Raw genomic sequence first — 20,787 nt, forward strand, 5'->3', positions numbered from 1 at the left:
TCATAAATCACATTTGAGTGGCCCATAGCTTTAATTATAACAAACCAGGGGATATGGCCCTGGGCTGTTAGCTTTCATTATCTATCAAAGACATCACCCACTGTTTGTTCTCAGTCATAGATCATCTAGTGAAGGCAATATTGGCTAAATTGTGAAAATAAATTGTAAAAAGTGTCCAGGAAAATCTACTCAACAGCAAATTAATAAAGCCAAGGAGGCAATGGCAAAGGGGGTGAAGTACCTTGTGTGGCGGGAGGACCGGCTACATGCCTCTCCCGTGCTCCAGAGCTTCCACCTTTTAGTGCTGATATACAAAATCCAGCATGGTTCAAAATATGACACCAACCCCACATGTGTCAATAAAAAAAAAGGATGTATATACACAGTATGATGTACCTGTGCCATTCAAACACTGTATGCTTGTGCTTTCTTTGGACAGACACAACCATCTCAATCTATCAAGTACCCAGAATAAAACATCACTTACTGCATGACTTGTCTTGTAGTTTTTCAAATACAATCATCCCCTACTGCTGCAAAGACATGATGTCATTCCGTACAGCAGCAAGAACAGCAAGAGAACCAACACCTTATTTTGAGGCGCACTATACAGGTAGACAAGAATGACATTAGTTGAAATGATAACTTCGGCATAATGACAATGCTTTACGTGATACTCCTGAAACACCATGGGTCAAAACAACAGATGACCGATAGACTGTGCTCACTCTCTGTATTCAAAGGTAAAGGTGAACTTTAGACAAATCTTGGTGTCCCAAATCAGAATAACTGTAGCTGTGAACCCCACTACGCCTCAGAAAAGGTTTCACTGCATGTCATCAAACCGACAAAAAGAATCACAGGATGACAGGCGCGAATGAGATTCAAATGAAACTTTGGGCTGGTATCTCCAGACGGGGGTCGGAGGTGAGGTTGGATACCAGTTCAGGGAATAATAAAGAACACTTAAATCTCCGTCTTGCCTTATCCACTTAATCGGGAAAGCAATGGTAATAAAGCAGTATCAGTATGAATATAATCACAATGTACGATGGCAGACATTTAGGCCTGTTCTGACACTATTATTGTCCAGTATCAACCAATTATTCACAGACACCAGAAAAGCCAGACCTTTTCAAAGACCTTTATAAAGTGTTGTGCACTTTCAGTGGATGTGGAACAGAGGGAGCCTGGAGATGCTGAAGGTTCCGAGGCCAGTGAGACGGAGGAGACAGAGGCTCCAGAAACCATCATCTATGTAAGACCACCTACCACAATATGTTCTTATCATCGAAGAATGCTCTAGCCCCTGAAGGCACAGAGCAAAGGCCTGAGCCATTTGGATCGGCTGTCGTGACACTGGTGTTTTTGTTCAGAGAACGGAGCTCCGGGTGGTCTATCACACCGAGCTTCAGATGGAGCTCGACTGCTTCCCAGAGAACCGCAGCAAATTCCGCATCTTCTATTTCCACCGCTCTACAAGTGGTAAGAGTTGTTTTTGTAGCCATTTGTGGAGCTGACGAGCTGATGTGTACTTGTGCCGTGTGCAGAAGTGGTGATGGAGCCTCTGGACATGGCAGAGGCCGACTCAGTGCTGCCCACGATCTTCAACATGGGCCTGGTGGAACGATCTCCCCTGGTCATGCTGAGGAACCAGCTCACACATGTACGTATGAGGGGGCTGCCCTGTCCCCCACCGAATGAGTCCATTGTTCACAGAAAACAAAATCATTGAAGATAAAGTGGTTTGTGAATCAAAAAGCATCACAAAGAACCAACCATTAAACCTATATTTAGGCGACAGCGGTTCAGATGGTAGAAGGATTATTTGACCATGTCTTTGTGCTCTTGGGCAAGACACTTCATCCACCTTACCGCCGGGCCTGATGTTGTCTACCCCTGGTCTACAGCCTCTTGTGTCAGTACATGTGCATTGTTCAACAATAATTACTATGTTTATTATTATCACTTTAACCAAGCACATTTTCTCCAGTTCAGCTTTACCCAAATCTAAGCTTCTCCACTGCAGAGCAACAGTGTGATGACTCATTTGAAAACTAAGGACTGCAAAACGGATGGTCACTTTTTTTGGCTTGCTTTCTTCTCTTTTGCTGATGCTTTTTTGACGTGTTTTTGTTGGTCTTTTTGTTGTTTTTTGTCACTTTTTTGTTGCTCTTTTTTGTTGTGTTTTCATCCTTGGTTTTGTGGCTATTAAGACCCTTTTTTCAAGAAGCTTTTAGATTTGGGTAAAGCCAAACTGAAGAAAATGTGCTCGGTTAAGGTGGGAGTTAAGAGGTTCAACGCTCTATCTAACAAAATTCTAAAAGTTTCTCTACGGCGAGCAAATGTGTAATACCTAATCTGAAAGCTAAGGCCTACAAAACTGATCTTAACTTTATCATAAAGTTAGGATCATTTTTGTCACGCTTTTTTGGTTCTTTGTCACTTATTTGTTGCGTTTTTGCCACATGTCTGTTGTGTTTCCATCCTCGTTTTCATTGCTACAGTATATTGACACTATTTTAAAAAAGTGTTTAGATTTGGGTAATGCCAAACTGGAGAACATGTGCTCGGTTCAGGCGAGTGAAATACATCACTATTGAAGAGAAAAGCTTGTGACGTTGTGTTTCTGCCTTGTATGTGTGTCCAGCTGGTCCTGCCCCAGCAGAAGTGTGCTGCTGTGGACCTGTGTGCTCAGACTGAGGGGTCAGGGGGGGCTTCAGAGGCTGAGCAGGCTGAGACTGAAGTGACTGAGCAGAAGATCCATGAGGAGCTCCTGGAGCGCGATGAGCCGCTGCAGCATCTCCACAAGTTCTTGGGTCTGGTCAACACCGCCTCACACCAACAACTCCAGATGCAAGGTTTGTCTTGCGTTAGGGCTGCACAATATAAGTATATAAGTTATCGCCATATTAGGTGTCATTAAAAGTCAGAACACATCACAAAAACTCTGAGGAGATGTATACATGTTTGCCAACACAGCCTTAATCTAAAATAACAGTGTGTTCAGCTGTACTCATGATTGTTCTGATTTTGTTCCATTTTAACCTAGTTTAAAGCTGCCCTCATTGAACACACTCCTGATTTTATTTTTCCGTCAGGAAGCGTCAGAACCCTGGACAGTGACGGGATTCACAAAGCTTTCTACTGACCAACATCACATACATGTTTTTGAATATTGTCTCCACTTTTGGACGCCTTTATGAGGAAATGAATAGGCCATAGTTCATATGAGCTGAAAGAGAGGACTTTGAACTTTTGGACAGTTCTTGTTTCATGTGAATTGGCCCAGGCATTACAGAGAAATTAGCAACAAACTAAGACTAGAAATCTGCATAAAGACAGTTGCCATAGTTACCGCCATGTAGTTTTCAGCTGCCCTATATTTACAGTGCAGAGTGCTTATTTCCCGCAACCCATGAACACCTCTTCACCTGACGCCTCCTGTAGATATTATTTAACCAACGGACATTTCATGAGGATTTCAGCTGCATCAGAGCAGATGTTTGTCAGTTCATGATCTTTTGCAAAAGTCTGTCGTAATGCTTCTCTGTGACTGAGTTAGCCGCTAACTGCTTGTGTTGACATGGTGCGGGGGCAGGTGAGGGGTGTCAGGCTTCTCGCCAGGATCTTTTTCACAGCGTAGAGGCAGGCTGAAGTACCTCAGGCACGAGTGCAGGAGAAGCTCGTGCAAAAGTTCATTTACTTCTGTAATTCAAGTAAACTGTGACATGAATATATGATGTAGACTCAGGACATGCAAAGTGACATATGTCAAGCCTTTGTTATAATTTTGATGATTATAGCTTACAGACCATTTTCAAAATATTCACATTTTCTGAGATTTTTGATTTGAGGTTTTTATAAGCTGAGCCGTAATAATCAAAATGATAACAAGGCTATTCATATCTCACTTTGCATGTAATGAGTCTGTCATATCAGTTTCACACTTTAAGTTGAATAACAGACATTTTTTTTAAATCAGGTATTATTATGATGGTATTGATTCAAAAAGGAAAAACAACAGATAATCCCTCCTTCGTTGGTTGAAACGCAGCGTAGGCCCCTACACTCAGTTGTGCTGACAAGAACCCTGGGTGTGTTGGTGCTGCGCTGAGGTGGAGATGGTTAATTTGCTCTTTCAAAGGTAGCGCATCTGCGATACAATGTGGGAATGCAGCCATAATGGGCTGGCAAAATGGAATAGCTGTGGAATAGTCACATAACAGACAGCAAACATTGCATTTTTTTTTCTCATATCTTGCAGTCATTGTTTGGTCATGGGCTTTGCCCTGGTTTAGTCCTTTTTTCCTAGATCCTGGTTTGTCCAGCTGTAGCCCTGTTTTCAAAATGAACAGTGTAGTTTTGTGTGCATGTGTTGTACAGATGAGATCCGTAAGCTGCACGTGCCTGAGGTGGATCTGGAATTGGACATTGAGACTCTGCTGGGGCAGACTGAGCTACTGGACGACCTGGACCAGTGTCTGATGAACTGGCAAACACAGATCACTGTGGTCATCGAGGAGCAGCAGAACAAGACACCACAGGTCAGCTCTGTCTGTGTCTGTCATTTTAAGGTATTGTTGTGACACAAGTCATTATTGCAACACTGTACTTATAACACAATGCAGGCATTTAAGCTTTAAGACTTTGGCCCCACTGTGTCACCCCAGTAAAAAAAAGGGCGTTCAGGGACTCACTAAAATCATCGCTTTGCATTCAAGTTGAATTAAAAGAGCTTAATTGTATGGAGGCATAGGTTTAGAAATAAATGCAACATTAAATGGTTATTACATGCAATCGCCTTGAGATTTGTGTTTGTTGTAGCAGAAATGTAAAAATGTGTTTCAACACATGCTCTTCCTTCAGAAACTAAAATGTAAACATTAGGATTGGGAACATTCAGGGCGTCCCCCACACATTCAATAAAAGGGGTTTGGTCCTCACCTTTTTGTTAATAAATGACCTTAACCTTGACTGTAACTTGCTCTTTGGTGTCTCCCATGTTGCCAGGCTCCCGGGCCGTTGGCGGAGATTGCTTTTTGGCAGGAGCGGGCGTTCATCTTGAGTGCCCTGAGTGAGGAGCTGAAGCAGCCCGTTGTGGGGAGGGTCCTGAAGGTGATGGAGCGCTCCAACAGAGTCACCTTCCACACCCTGCAGGCCACGCTGGCCGAGCTGCACAAGTACCGTGTGGAGGCGGAGGAAAACCTTAGCTTCATCAGCACGCTGGAGAGGCACTTTATGGTCAGACATCTTCAGCTCCTGGGGTCAGGGATGTTCAGGATATGTGGGGCGTGTGGTAGGTTCAAATGTATCCACATATACAGAGAAGTGTGTCATTTTGGGTTACATTTTGGGTCCATATTAAATGGAAGCTTATGATGATCCTGAGCCACTGCCAATATCAGAGTTGGTGATTTGAACTAGGTATAATGGAAGATGTTTGGCCTTTCTCAGGTCTGGTCTTACGGACCAGTCCTTAGAAGAGGAGTTTAGTCCTGCCCTAACGCCTCGGGATCAATCGAAACATTAATCACTAAACTCTGCTGATAAACATATTACCGTCCACAAAAGTGTAAATTTGACCACAAGTATTTACTGAATATTTTATATTTTTGTGGTCTGAAGCTGAATATGTGTGCTGCTCGTCATGGCTGAACGTTGAACTGTAATTTAGATTTTTTGAGGAGCAAAATAAAAAAAAACGGGGCTAATGCTACTGATCAGCATTAGCCGCTGTTTTCTCTTACAACTATGGAATAATAGGAGATACATTTGTATGGCATGTGTGCTCCAGAGGTCTGTGCTCTTCCCTTTGGCAAAACAGAGGACAGCAGTTTATTCACATCACTTTATTATCAGTACGGCAAGAGGAAAAATAATCCTAAAATGAGTGCTGATCCAACCTGGCCCGGCGCCCACCAGGTCCAAAAATTCGGTGTCCATCTGTGACGCTGTCCCCACCCCTGCTCCCTTTCACTCTCGTGTTCCTCCAGTTTGGCAGATCATTTTGGACAGTGAATGTGAGTGAATGAGTTAAGTGTTAAGTGACTTTACTGTAAAAAACAAAAAAAAGTGTCAGGTCAAATTTGGACTGTGTTTATTATTGGGTTTACCAATACATAAATTACTGGAGTTCTAAACAAAAATCTGTTTGAGAAACGCTGCTCTATACTGTTTATGAAATAAAAGATTACAGTTCACATACAGTTTTCAGCACAATATACAATGTTGATACCTGTAAAATACTTGGTATCGGCATAAAATCCGATGACTCTATTATTATTTGTGATTTATTTATGTTCACATCAATAACAGACATGTTGATAACATAAGAGAGTGGAGATTCACTGAAATGGGGAGGAAAGAGCAGCTGATTCTGGGAGGGTCTGAAATCATTTTCTTTTCCTGTTTGACCAAAACTTTTTCTTCTGCTCAAATACATAGCAAATATAAAAAAAATCCCACTGCAACATCATCATCATTTTTGGAGTAGATCATCACATTAGAATACTTCAAAATATTTCATCCACAAACTTAAAACCAAAGTATTGTGTATTAGTCCACAAATTCATAAAGTGTACTGGTGTGGGAACAGCTGTACGGTCAGATACTGCATATTCCTTTGTGATGCAGGACCTGACCACTGGGAAGAGCCTGGCCTTGGCGCTGGAGACCCTGCCTGACCTCATGAAGAGCCTGGGCACTATCTGGATCATCTCCTGCCACTACAACACCAGCGAGCGCATGGTGCCTCTGATGGAGCGCATCGCCTGGCAGCTGTGTGAGCGCGTGAACCAGACCGTGCACGTGGACCGGCTCTTCACGTGCGTGCCTACTCTCACAACCACAGGGGAACTTTGGAAATATTAGATTGTACTCAGAGATATCACCCGACACTGTAGCTTAATGTTGCTTGAGTACATTTCGTGGCTCCTCTCCCCACATGGACCATGGCCCCTCTCCCTAACTGATGCTCTTGTGTGACTGCACAGGCAGAGCAGGGAGGGCTCCTTGTCCCTGATGTCCAATGCGAGGCAGGTGCTGGAGCAGTGGAGGCTTTCTTACTTCGAGGTCCGGGCAGAGATTGAGGAGCTGGGCAGAGTGCGGCGCTGGGAGTTCGATCGCAAGAGGCTGTTTGAGAGGACCGACCACATGGCCTCCGTGTGCCATGACCTGCACACCGTGCTCCAGGTATCGCTCTAAAGCTGAGGACACTACACCAGTTATATGTCAGTTTAGTGCAGTCGCATAATAAAGTATAACTTAACTTAATGCATAGTGTGGGGGGTTAAGTAACTCCACTCACATTTGAAGGAGGTAATGTGGGATGCAGGAGGACGCGACTACACCCCAGTTGCAGTAGACAATCAAGACCATTTTGGACACGCAGGAGAAGCATGGGCTGTTTTACCGACCCAAACGACACATGCCACTGCTGACCAAGGAAACATGTGTCTCTTTATGTGACCCAGGGGGAGTTATAGGCACGCCCATGCCTATTAAGTGGGCACGGGCGTCCTTTTGAGTGCAAAGCAATCCAAATTCAACTTTGGTTACTACACAAAAAAGCATAATCAAGACAAAACGATTATGAAGGAGGCCCTCACAGTTGTCCGTCGGAGTGTTGACATTGTTTAATTAACCAGATAAAGTAATACCATTTTAATTGACATATTAATAATATATAGAATACCTAGTTCTAAAAAATTACATTGATTGAAATACATTCACCCATATAAAATGACCAGAATCAATATCAATATAGACAAAAATGACACCAAAAGTATTGGTATCGTCTCAGAAAAATGTGGCATCACCCATCGCTACAGAGGAGAATCTCACCAATGCAACCTCAAAGAAAAATCTCAAAAAAACAGCTGAAGGTTTGCTCCACCTGGGCTCTCCTGGCCATAGAGAGGCAGAGCAGGATCCCTCCTCAAACTGGCCTTTCACTGAGCCATTTTGGTAGCTTGCTCACAGTGTACGGGGGATGTGACCAGAGTGGGGCTGTTCTGTGGATACAGGCTCGGTCCGTCCTACCATCCTCTATCACAGGCGTGTTTTAACACTCAAGTGTTCAATAAACTGTTGGCAGGGCTAGCTTCAGTAACAAATGATAAGTAGCCAAGCTTATATTACAGTCAGTATCCTCTAAACCTTTGCTGACTTTCATGTGTACGGCGATATGTTCAGGAAGTTATCAGTGGTGCATTTCCCTCTCTCACCTCCGTGCTCTGTCCATCCAGTGTTTGGCTTCTCCTGGCTCGTACCATCCAGTCCACTACACCAGAGAGACACATGGTGATGCTGAAATTTGGCCCAACCTAAAAATAGTCATGCGATTTATACAGTATTAGCGTCGTCATCCCCTCAGAATCGCACAGTTTAAGCTCACTTTCAAACAGGTTCAAAAGTTCAATGCATCATTTTGGTCCAAATTGAGTGAGTAACATAGTCTTGTTACTGTACACCTTTTGCAGATCTTTTAACTCGTGCACTCTTGAGGATTTTAGTGTCACGGACCACCTCTGTGGAGAACCTTTTCGACACTATATAATACCTATACCTGAATTATTTATGTTCGTAATGTTTCTAAAATCCCAGCTTTTCACCGTCTGGGATGAGTTCATGAGTTCAAGCACATTTCTCAACTTTCAGGAAGCAAAACTGGTCACAGTAAGCTGCTCGTTCATCAATAAGAAAGGATTTATAATTACGTATATGGGTGTTGCGCAGAGGTTTATTACAAATGTCTGCTTTAACATCACAATAAAGGACCAAACCGATTGTATTCCACTACTAGATAAAAAGTCTGTTTTAGGGCCATTTCTTTTAAAGCTCCAGCAATTTCTACTCCGTTGAAACTTGTCAGGTGTTTTAACAAACTTTTGTGTTACCAAGTATTTTTCTAGAAGAACCTTATACACATTTGTTGACATAAAGAATAATAAAAGAACGGGTTATCAGCACTTCCTTGAATCATCCATACGGTTGTCAGTCCTTTCCTTTCAGTCCAACCTGCAGTGGTGTTTCCTCTCTTCTTACTTCTCTGCTTGTTGCTTGCAGGTTTTGGATGAGTTCTACAACATATTTGGACCAGAGCTAAAGAATGTGATCCGAGACGCCACGCACATCGACGAGGTGATGAGCCGCGTGGACAGACTGGTGCTGCCCATTCAGGACGTGACCTTCGATCCCTTCAATATCTCCAGGATGGCTCACTGGAGGAGCATCATGCAGGACTTCCACACCACTGTGGAGGTGAGCTAAGTGATATATTCATTTGACTGCTTTGGACATGCTCTTCAGTTTAGTCGCACGCTTGCCAAAATATTTATTGGCTACGACTTGATATTTTCCTTCGTCACGCTAGTGCACTGACTTCATCACACCCCCTCACCAGCCAATTCCTGCCCCAGAAAGACTGGTCTGGAGGTGCTCACCAGCAGTAATGGAGAATTCACTTGCATTTTCCAATCACTACACAGTCATAACCGCGTCTTTAGCTCTGATGCTAACGGCTCTCATTAATATACAAGAATTCAAAAATGTTTCTTACAAAAATCCGCCTGGTTTCTTTGAATATACCTAACCCAGCGTTATCACAGGAGCAATATATTGCTGTAAAAAATCAACATTATTGGAAACCAAGTAATGGCTGCCCCCTGCGTGGTGGTCATGCTGCCCGAGCTGCTGCTGTTCCAAACCAAAAGTCACTCAGTTAAATCATGACTGTGTTTTCAGTAATAACTGCAGCTTCAAAAACATAAAGATGACGCCCAAATTCCCCTCCGGTACGCAAGTATATTTTTCCTAGGATAGTTGGTAGATCAACCAGTCACAAGTCATGAGAGTGAAACGTCACACATACATCAACCAATCAGCTTAACCCTGACCCTGCCCGAGCCACTAACTTTAAGGATTGTGGGCTGGTGCCTAATCTTAAATTAGGCTCTGACTGGATGATGAATGTCCACCGTTTACCAACTATCCTAGGAAAAATATTTTTGCCTCCGGTACGGCAACAGAAACCTGCTTCGTTGTTGTGAGTCAGTGACAGTATGAATGCATAGCACCACCTACTGGTCTGGAGTGTTATACATGTTTTAAATGGGGCAAAACCAAACACAGTTTACTTTTTACTTACTTTGGGGCGTTTCTAGGAAGTGGAATAGAAAGTATTTTATTTGTCTTTCAAATGTTGAGAATTGAGTTTATTTTTCAAGATAACAGAGCTTTCACTCGCTACAAAATGCAGGACCAAAAGTGTTTACTGAGACATTGCGATTACCATTAATATCGCTAACCATTATGTGTCACATCAAAATCACAAAATCCCTTTGTCTCAATGTACTTCATCATATATTAATTAACATTTTAATAGCAACACATGAAAATCTCTCTTAAAAAAACAGTGTAACACACAAAAAAAATGCTAATAAATGTACTGATGGTAAATATTGAAAAACACATTGTTCTTCTGAGTGGTTTTAGTAATGATGACAGGTAAGTCCTCTCACTCAGCCTGTCTGTGGTGGAACTCACAGGACATTGAAGCAGAAGCCATCCTCTTCATAGACCAGTCCTTCAAGACGCTGCGCTCCTCGGGTGCTGCCTTCGACATGCTCCTGAAGTTCAAGCACATCAGAACCAGAGAGGCCATCAACAGCCACCTGCTCCACAAGTTCAGCGACATCCTGGCTCAGTACTGCAAAGAGGTACGCACATTCAACATCCCCAGGGCATGTGTGATCCTCTGGACATTCGAACAAAAGTCCCTGAAGCCATGCACTTTCTGGTGCTCCGGGGTTTCCTCAATCTACCATCGACATGCACAGCTCCTGTAGGTACTCTGACTTGTCTTAGAGTTTGAGATTTATGTTCTATATTTGGATGGCTGTAATAGAAGGGCAAAGCTAAAGCTGAAGGTAAATGTTTCCTGGAGGAGTTGATTTCTTCGTGACACTATTATCTGTGTGTGCTCGGCTTGACACTAATTGCTATCTTACTGGTTATGGCAAAAAAAACATTTCGATTGTTAATTGTGCACAACGTTAGAATCAAGCTAACAGTAGCTCCACAGCCCACACAGTCATTTACAGTTCTGGTCCAGCACAAGAATATGATTAAATCCGCACATTTTACGATTGGAAGTGTTTTTAGAGCCAGAGAAGCATGTCTTACGTAATTTAATTTGATTTTCTTTTTTTTTAAAATAAATCTCTCAAAGAGCCTATAGTTAAACATTTATTATTATAGTAAAGGTTTCAAATCATAGAAATATAGAGAGGTATAATAGAGGTCGATTAATATGGGTTTCTGTAAGGACAATGGCGATGCGCACCAACAATATTTTTGGTAAAAAAAAATTTAAGATGTCTATGTTCTGTCAGTGTTGAGCTATGACTGCAGGGGGCGCTGCATGAGGGGCATCGGGCTGACTTAGCCTTTTTTTTGAAAGACAAAAAGCAGCAGATTCTAAAAAACAACAACAAAAACAAAGGTAAGTCTATTTCTTCTGGTTCCGATAATATAAGCAAAAGTTTGCACCATATAGATACAGACGGCGTCTCTGGAATCGCCCATATATGGTCATGTTTGAAAACAGTTAAGGGGGAAAACTACTTTGAAAAAATGTAAACTTTCTCTAATTATTCAAAAACTTCACTTAACTTAACAAATGCTGAATTATGAATATAGTTTTCTACTAAATATATATACAAAGACAGGGAGAGAAGCAAAGTGGTTCAACAGCCCATAAATACATAAATAACGGAGAATGCTAACAGCTTCATGTTAGCATCAGGCTAATGCTAACGGTGAGCTAGTGCTAGCTACAACTTCTGTTTTTTCACCTCTACTGAACAATCTGCTGTGAGAAAATATCCATATGGGCCCGATTTACCCTTGACTTCATTTATGTGTGATACATTCGTTCATATTCCACCATAAAAAGGCTAAAAAAGATTCTATTTTCCCCCTCGGTGAAGCCACGCCCCCTTCTATGACGAGATGCCCCGAATGTGTTTTGTCTATTAATATTTAGGCCTAAAGAGATTCGAACTAATGAACTGCTGAACTAAAGAATGAGAAGTGTCTGGAAATCAGAAATGACTGTGCGGGTTGTGTTGCTACCGTCAGCTTATGTTATGCACACAAACGAATGAGGTGTGCTGTGCTTGTAAAGAACAACTCTGAAACCCAGAATTATTTTGATCAGAGCTCCGACTACCTTGTCTTTATTAGAGCTCTCCATGTTCTGAAATGCATGTGACTCTTGGATGTTAAAAGGAGCCTGTATTTTCTGTTGTAGGTGGAGAATATAAATGAGATATTTGAGTCGAGAAAGGAGAGGCCGGAGCTGTTCCGGGTGGAGCCTCCCGTGGCGGGCTCCATCAGGTGGGCTCGCTCCCTCATGGATCGCATCCAGAAGACCATCCTGTCCTTCCTCAAAGACTCAGACATGATGAACTGCCAGCAGGGACAGCTGGTATCTTTCCTTTTATTTATCTGAAACATATCAGCAATAAGTGTGCCAATGTCAAGTATTAGCTACTGTCTGATATGACACAAAGTGCTCTGTTCAAGTAACTCAAGTAACCTTTCACCTGGAAACACTACTATAGTCTCATCTACACAATAACGTTTGCATTATTTCATTGAATCCACTTTCCTCAAAACAATATTTCTCACACTCTAGCTAGCTTCTCCACTTTAAATGCCCCATACCTGATTTTTTGTATTATTGGATGTTCTCGGGCTATTTAAGACCGTGTAGCACATATAGACACCAAATTCAAAAGTCTTATAACCGGGTTTTCCACGGGGCATTAAACTCCATTCACCTGTTAACCTCCGTCTTAGCCAAGCTTGACCCAAATCCTAAAGCTTCTTGATTGATGAGTTTACAGCCTATAGGCCAGGGTAATGCCTCATTTGAAATCTAAGACCTTTCCTTGTTTTTGTTAGATTTTGTTGCTGTTTCCCTCAAACAAAAAGAAACAAAAACATGACAAAAAAATGCAACTAAATCAATTTAATCATAACAAGGAAGAAGCTTAGGTGAGTTTTGTAGGTCTTAGCTTTCAAATGACCTGGCCTATAGGCAGTAAACTCCCAGGGGCATGAAGCTTCTAAATTGGGGTAAAGCCAAACTGGAGAAAATGTTTTTGGTTACAGTTGGGGGTAAGGGGTTCCAAATGAAACCCTTAAATGTCTTTCAAAAGCATTCAGTTAAAAAAAAAAAAAAAGACATTGCACGGCTGTTTTTACTGCAATTCATTAAATACAAAAAGGAGAATCTCAAAGGCAATCATCTGCCGTTTTGATGATGTCGTCTCAGGCCAAAGAGAAGTACTCGGAGCTGGGGCTGAAGCTGAGGGACTACCAAATACAGAAGCACAAGGGCTGGTTCAAAGAGACGGAGAGCAGCCTCCCTCTGCTGCTCAAGAAGCCCCTGCTCGAGTCCCACAGCCGGAACATGACCGCCGCCACTGAGGCCAAGACCCACGGGGTAAACGTCCAATACAGGTGTGAATGGAACGTGGCTTCTTGGATACATGGCATCACTGTCGTCCTCTCTCAGGTTGCGGACGGTTCCGGGGCCTGTGTGCGGAGGAGTGTCCACTTCACGGTGAACTTTGCCCCAGAGATCAGGCAGATCGTGGCTGAGACGAATGAGCTGGTGTCCATGGGCTACGACGTCCCCGAGCTGGCCAGTACCATGGCTCTGCAGGAGGGCAAGTTTATCGGGTGAGGTGACCACTCGCTTCTCTTAGTGTTAGCCTCCAATAACGTTGTGTTGATGCCGCGCCAGGACAGTCTGTGGATAAGAATGAAGAGCAGCTCAGAATCTGACAACAGACAGTTTTTACGGGACCTTCTTGGAGGTCGCAACACTTGCAAGCGTCATGGTAACGTTTACTTGGAAAGGCAGCAGGTCAATGTTTCGATTCGATTTTTTCGTAGTAAAAATAAATAAATGTAGCGGATTCATGAACTTAGACATAACTTTTATTCAAACAAAAGACAGACGCTTTCACTTAACACACTAAAATCTTCCATTGTCTCATCCAAACTCCAAAACTACAATTTTTCGATTTCCATTAATTGCTCAGCCCTACTTGGAATAAACACTCTTTTATTGTTGTAAGTACTGGCTCAAAGCATCACCACAACAAAGCTCCAAGATGGGGTGAAATACCGTAGTTTCCCAGCCAAAATGGGACACTTCACGCTGCGATGCAACCTCTCGACAACTCAGGCATCTGGGTTAGGGTCAGATGCCTGGATTCTGTGCCTGGGCCTGATGTTGCCCACACCTGCTAGTCCCTCCCTGTCTGCTCACCGCTGTTGTTTGCAGGCTTGTGGATGAGCTGCGGAGCCTGGCCAGCCGACACGACGCAGTGATGGACAGTCTAAGTCAGCCCATGTTGGTCATGTTAACCAAACACATCAAGGACGTGAAGAACGAGATGCACTTCGGCTGCAAGACTTTAAACTGGAAGTCCCTGGGTATGCTCCACACACACACACACACACACACACACACACACACACACACACACACACACACACACACACACACACACACACACACACACACACACACACACACACACACACACACACACACACACACACACACAGCTGCACGTCCTACGCTGCTCCTTACCGGCTGCCCCAGTGATATCGAAGGATGGGTCTAATGCAGAGAACAAATTTCCCCACAGGAATAATTAAGTAAAGTCGGGTTGTCAAAAAAATCGATTCCCTGATACTAAATCGATACTAAAAGTGGCATCGAAGCTATATTTTGGTTTGAGCAGGTATCATTACTTTCTGTCTCCTCCTCCAAGCTGCACACAGAGCAGTTCCTCCCCCTCCTACTCCACTCCCAGAGAGCAGGGCGGAAGGAACCTGCAGCTGCGCTCAACACTCGGACTACAGTACTCACTTAAATCCTGAATAAAAATCTCAAACTAAATGTATCCATTGTCGAAGTGTAGGATCTGATTACTGGTGCAGGTGGAAAGGAGCAGGCGTTTTTATAGAATTGGTTTACATGTATCAGTTAGCATTGGCTATTAAGCTGTATTTTCTTTTAAACATTCTCAACAAAATGAAAGTATACCAATGCCAGCTGTGCAGTTACATGTTTCAAATCTGTACTTGACTCATGAATACAGTTTTCACATTGTTTGTGCTTTGAATGAATGCACTGTTCTGCTTCTTCTGTTCCAGATGGAAAAGGCAAAAATAAAAAAAAGTGTATATTTAAAAGTTATTGTTTTTTTTTGCCGTGGTATCAAAATTGGTATCAAGGCTGAAGTTTTATTTTCCAATGTCGAAATTGAGTTTTAAAGGATCTAGATGCAAGTTGGCCATTTTACTCACTACTGCCACCGAAGGTGATACGTGTAACTGCACCTTCTATATTGAATGGGGGGTATTAAGCAAAATTGACTTTTTCAAGCTCTACATCATGTTATTATGTCACTCCCTCATTAAAAACATGCCTGAAGTGTTGCCTTGGCACATTCACGTATTTTTGAGTAATCTGTAAAAACTTTGATGGCAGCCATTTTAGGGATAGCTTTGCCTGAGTCCTCCTAGGAACGCCCCCACCTCCTGGAGACGCCTCTGAGCTTTCATCACCAGCCGAGTAACCAACCACTGCTCCTCAGTAGAACCCCCTCCCCACTGATGCCACAGACAGCGTGTGGAGGGGGCGTGCCGGAAAGGGTCAGAGGTTCTTAAAGAGACAGAGGCCTATTTCAAGACATTCACTACAGCCATTTTGAGAGAGCAATTTTATACAAGGCAGTTATTCTAATTTACTGCATTTACAGACCAACAGAAGGTTGCATCATCATTGTAGTGTGCTATAGACTGGTGCTATGTGATTGAAAACAAGCATAATACCCCCTCTTTAAGCTTAAGGATTTTAGAGGCAGTTGTGGTGAACAGGTCTGGGCTTATTCTACACATTAGGACATGGCTGAAACATGTAGGGGGAGGAAAATACATCATTTGAAAATGTTTAAACTCCATATAGTCCCTTTAAATTTTAGTATTGCGACAACACTATAATAAAGTATACCTTAACCTTAACCTCTATGCTGCTAGATATACAGTATCTTCAGAAAAATAAATGCATGTAGACAGATATTCATTTCAGACATTAACTGATTAAAGTCATTAATTTAATTGAGCCAAAATCAAGGCTATAAATGACATTACAAAGCATTGAATTGGTTTCAAACTGGCATTAAATCGGAATGTATTGGAAACTGATGACATAGCTCAAAAACGTTAACTTTATAAGTTAATTCAAAATACGAAAATGATGATGTAAAACAGTGACCCACTTGACCAAAAGTGGGTCACGGAACCAGTTAATTTTGTGTCCTTTGGCCCGATGATGATGATTTAAACCGGCCCCTGACTTGCAGAGCACAAATCCCTGAGTATGTAATAAAAAAAGTAAGTCTCTTGTGGATATAGTAGTGGGGTATGACTGTGCCAAGCTAGTAATCTCTACTTCACAATGAGGCCTGCTGCATTTTGGTCTGGGTCATACAATTCTATGTTGTAGCCAACCCGGCCCGGCCCCCCGTCACAGTCAGGAACGATAATGTGGCCCCCAGAGAAAAAAGTTTGAGGACCCCTGCTCTAAATAATATAGTAAATAGCAATGTTTTGTTTTTAGGAATCTCGGGTTTCATCAGACGAGGCGTCCAGGCTGTTTCCAAGTTCGAGTCTGTGGTCAGTCAGATCCTGAAGAACGAGAGAGACATCGAGGCCAAGCTGCAGTCGCTGGAAAACGGCAACCTCATCAAGTTCCCCCAGCACAGCAAGACGCAAGAGATGCTGAGTAGCTCCGAGCTCTTAGGTAACACAGTCTTATGTATGAACATGGTCCTCTGCTAACGGGTTCTGAAGGAACAGGCTGTCAGGATGAGTTCAAATGTGTACTGAAGGTTGATTAAGAATTCTAACTCATTGGTTCTCAACATTAGGGGTCACGATTCATTGTGGTGTCCCTGCTCGTCTCATTATCAGGCTCCTGCAGGTGCACATTGTCGTTGTGTCCTTGAGCAAGACATTTCACCTCCCTTGCCTCTGGTGTCAGCGTACAGCGGTGTGTGAATGAGAGTGTGAGTGGGTGACTGGTTCCTTGATGTAAAGTGCTTTGGGTGAAAGCGTTTAAAAGTTGAGACCATTTACCATTTCCGGGCGATAATTCCCCCAAACTTGTGAGGTAGCCTTAAAGGTGCGCTCCCTCGGGGCCAGTGAACTGCTGCGCTCTGTTGTAAAAACTGCTTTTGAAATGGCTATGAAGTAGGGCTGGACAATTGATCGAAATTTTATCAAAATCACAATCTCTACTTTGGTCAATCTCAATAATTGTCATGGGAGTTTATAATCGTCTGGTTATAAACTCCCATTTCTTTGGCAGAAACAGCAGCTTGTTTTGCAATTTTGACGAGGCAATGAAAGATTGTGGGCCAGATCTTGTGGTTCATAGCGCAGGCTGTAGAGAAGACGAGGACGCAGACGGGTGGCGCTCCTTGCAATCTTCAGTGTCATACCTGGCGCAAAAAGTGGGCAGGACAGGAGGGGGGGACAGACTCGCATTGTGATGTTGTGGTGCCGCCCCCTCCCCATGCTTTCCCCAGACCTGCGGAAGGCGGTGGGTTGTGGGGGGGGGGTCTCCTGTAAACGCGTAACATGCGTGATGCAGCGCGCAATATTTAATAAAGATTAAAGAAATAAAACTGTCCCTCCGCTGCTGCAGCCACTCGCTGCAGATCCAAGACGAGCGGGCGGGGAAAGAGAGGCAGCAGCCTCAGCGTTGGACACCGTTCAAATGCGCAAAGTTACGAAATGTACAGGATTTAATTGATCAGAAACTGTCATATCGGCTGCGGAGGAGTTGCAGAGTCATGCAGTAGTTGCAAGAAAACTGTAGCGTATTGGAACATTTGAGCTACAGCTGCAGGATTCTTGGAGCGGCTGAATTGGAAAAAAAAAAAAAAGTTGCTATGCGCCCTGTAAAACGTGCTTCTTTCTTTTGGACTGAGCTGTGGCTACACAAGGAGCATCACCAGGAGGTAAACACTGACACACGATGGAAAAGTCTCCTTAAAACACAGATTAGACCTGGTGTTGTGGCACTTGAAGGCATGTGTGGTTGATTTATGGAAAACTGTTGTTGTTTTGGTGTTAGGGGTGTGCGCGTTGATCTACAGTATCAAAGTAAGCCCGTGCGTAACCTACGCTCAAACAGACTTTTCAAGGCAATTTCGCTTTTGTTTTCAATTGTGCTGCTTGTAATAAACCACGCCTCAGTCGGCCTCTTTTTTATAAATAACGCCCTCTCCCTAGTGGTGCAGGTTGCGCAAAACCTGCGCCACATGCAAGATCCCGCGTGCACCACATTGCGTTTAGAGTTGCGCACAGACTGCGCCAGTCACAAGATCTGGCCCTGTGTGTTTTAAATTAAACTGAAGGAAAGCATTTGAAAGCATTTAGAAATAAATTAGAATCAAGATCGATCAATGAGAAAAAATAAATCAATCGATTGATTTTTTTGCCCCATCGTCCAGCCCTACCCCTAAAAGGTAAAAGATGACCTGAGGTTCAGTCTTGGTCCAAATGATCCTAAAATGTCCACTGACACTTAAAATAACAATGAAATTAAATTAGGGTAGGGTATCCCGACCTATTTGAACACTTTTGACCGACTGGCTGATGCTCCTGCGGGTTTTCTCTTGCTGCAGGTGTGAAGCATTTCTGTGAGCATATAAGCCATGAGCGGGCTAAGACGGTGAGCACACTGACCCGGAAGTACGCAGATATCGGGCCTCTCATCACCAAAACAGAGCAGCTGATCCTGGGGAGCAGCAGCGGCAGGGCCAAGTGCATGGCAGAGTACTACGCCGCCTGGGAGCGCCGGGTCCTGGACTCTCTCATCAAAATGGTGCTCAGGTAAAGTCCCTCTGATCTGCCCATGCCCCAGGTCCACTTTGGAATTTAGTGTTGTTCCAATATCGTTTTTACCAATCTGATCTGACTCTTGACCTCAGAGTAGTTGCTGATACCAAGTACCTGTCCAACACCACAGCGTGTTAGTAAAACCAGGCCCAGAAGCATAACTCATTATTAACACAGTGCTGCACTGTGACATATGCTGCTTCTTATGTTCTGCTTCCACTATAAAGATTTAATGAAGGTATTAAAGTGGTAGCACGGTTGTACATGCTGTATAAGCCCCTGCAGCCAGTGTTTAACTGATGAGAGCACTGGCCACTGCACAGTAAGCGGCTGTGGCTGCTTCTGTACTGGGTCCTCTTTTACAAAAGCTTTGTATGGTGTCGGATAGGTTTGGGTTAGGTACTCGCCGATACTGATACAAAGTTGTAACATCAGCATAAAATCTGAAACCAATATCACAATATAAAATCACAAGAAAATTCAAATAGTTGCAATGCGCCATAACAATGGGTTAAAGTTTACGTTTAATTCAAATTGAAAGGATTTTTTTTTCCACTTGAAGCTTTTGTCACATATTTAGTCACAGTGGGAAGAGTAATCTTTTTTTTTACTCAAGTGAGAGTGCTGTAGCTTCCAAAATAATATTACTCTAGTGTAGAAGTAATGTGTGATAAAAACAACTGCCAGAAGTGCAGTAGCTTCAAAAGGTAACTCATGTTGTATTAAAGTCACGGCGCGCTTTCCTCTGCTATCAGGAACCTCTACTCCTTCAACACTGCGCTCATGGGGGACGCTCCTCTGTTCCAAATTGACGCCATCCTGTCCTCTCCCAAAATCGTCATCCAGCCTCTGCGCAACGAGATCTACTGGCTCATCATGCAGTGTGTGCAGGACTGCGTGGACAGCACCAAGGTAAGGCTCCTGTGGGACGTCGGCCAATCAGCTGCTCGTGAACACGTCCGGGTCCTGGTGAAGAAGCACGAGGAGATGGAGCTTTTGATCTAGAACAGCCTTCCGCCGAGCATTAGAGCTGCTCCATCTTTAGAATGATTTAAAACTGATCGGTGTTCAATTCAAGTTGAGTTGCATGTCTGATTTGTGGCGTTTACATTTGATTCTTTAAAAAAAATATTTTTCTTATATTGTTCCTGTGTTTTCTAACGTTGTTTCCTTGCATGTGAGGCACTCTGGGTTATAAATGTGCTATTTAGATATAGTTGAACTTGACATTGACAAAATATAGTGAGACGAGGAAGGTTGTGGGACACAGGCTGGGCCCGCCAACCCAAATTTTGGATCATGTGATATTGTGATATGTAATTTAAATCTTACTACCCACCTCCGGTTAGTTGCCTTTAACCCGGTTGTAACAGAGACTTTTTTCTGTCAGCATTTTGTGCGCTGGATGCGTGGCACGTGCCTCGAGTGTCCCCCTCAGGCCGTCGGAGGAGACGAGAACGAGATGCTCACCTTTAACTTCTACAGCGACGTGGTCCAGCACCCGCAGATCAACGAGATCGCCATGAGTGTGTCCGAGAACATCCAGAGACTGCTCTTCTGCCTGGAGAGACAGCTCAGCCACTGGAAACGCTACAGGTAAACCTTCCCCTGCAGAGACTCGGCTACTAAAAGAGTCTGATCAGCACACTTTGGTTAATGCTACTCTAAGCCACCCCATTTTGCCGGACTGGCATGGCTGACCTACTCTCAAACATCAGTGAACTCACCCCTCACCCCCACATGCCCCCGCACCATATAAACACAAGCACGTGTAGACTCAGAGAT

The 20,787-nt window shown here is 43.4% G+C and overlaps 1 protein-coding gene across 1 annotated transcript in view; it reads left to right on the top strand.

Moving 5' to 3' along the window:
* The first annotated feature begins 2,743 nt into the window (after window positions 1-2,743).
* dnah10 (dynein axonemal heavy chain 10) overlaps window positions 2,744-20,787 on the top strand; it is an 81,694-nt gene continuing 63,650 nt past the window's right edge. Inside the window, exons 1-15 of the mRNA XM_079567784.1 lie at window positions 2,744-2,861; window positions 4,387-4,547; window positions 5,014-5,244; window positions 6,637-6,827; window positions 6,996-7,194; window positions 9,070-9,264; window positions 10,551-10,721; window positions 12,317-12,493; window positions 13,346-13,516; window positions 13,589-13,755; window positions 14,366-14,517; window positions 16,715-16,897; window positions 18,789-18,996; window positions 19,758-19,914; window positions 20,393-20,598. Of these exons, the coding sequence (XP_079423910.1) occupies window positions 2,855-2,861; window positions 4,387-4,547; window positions 5,014-5,244; window positions 6,637-6,827; window positions 6,996-7,194; window positions 9,070-9,264; window positions 10,551-10,721; window positions 12,317-12,493; window positions 13,346-13,516; window positions 13,589-13,755; window positions 14,366-14,517; window positions 16,715-16,897; window positions 18,789-18,996; window positions 19,758-19,914; window positions 20,393-20,598 (2,576 nt within the window). The 5' untranslated portion in view covers window positions 2,744-2,854. The remainder of the gene's footprint in view (window positions 2,862-4,386; window positions 4,548-5,013; window positions 5,245-6,636; window positions 6,828-6,995; window positions 7,195-9,069; window positions 9,265-10,550; window positions 10,722-12,316; window positions 12,494-13,345; window positions 13,517-13,588; window positions 13,756-14,365; window positions 14,518-16,714; window positions 16,898-18,788; window positions 18,997-19,757; window positions 19,915-20,392; window positions 20,599-20,787) is intronic.

Source organism: Gobius niger, assembly GCF_951799975.1.
Source record: "Gobius niger genome assembly, chromosome: 12".
NCBI lineage: Eukaryota > Metazoa > Chordata > Actinopteri > Gobiiformes > Gobiidae > Gobius > Gobius niger.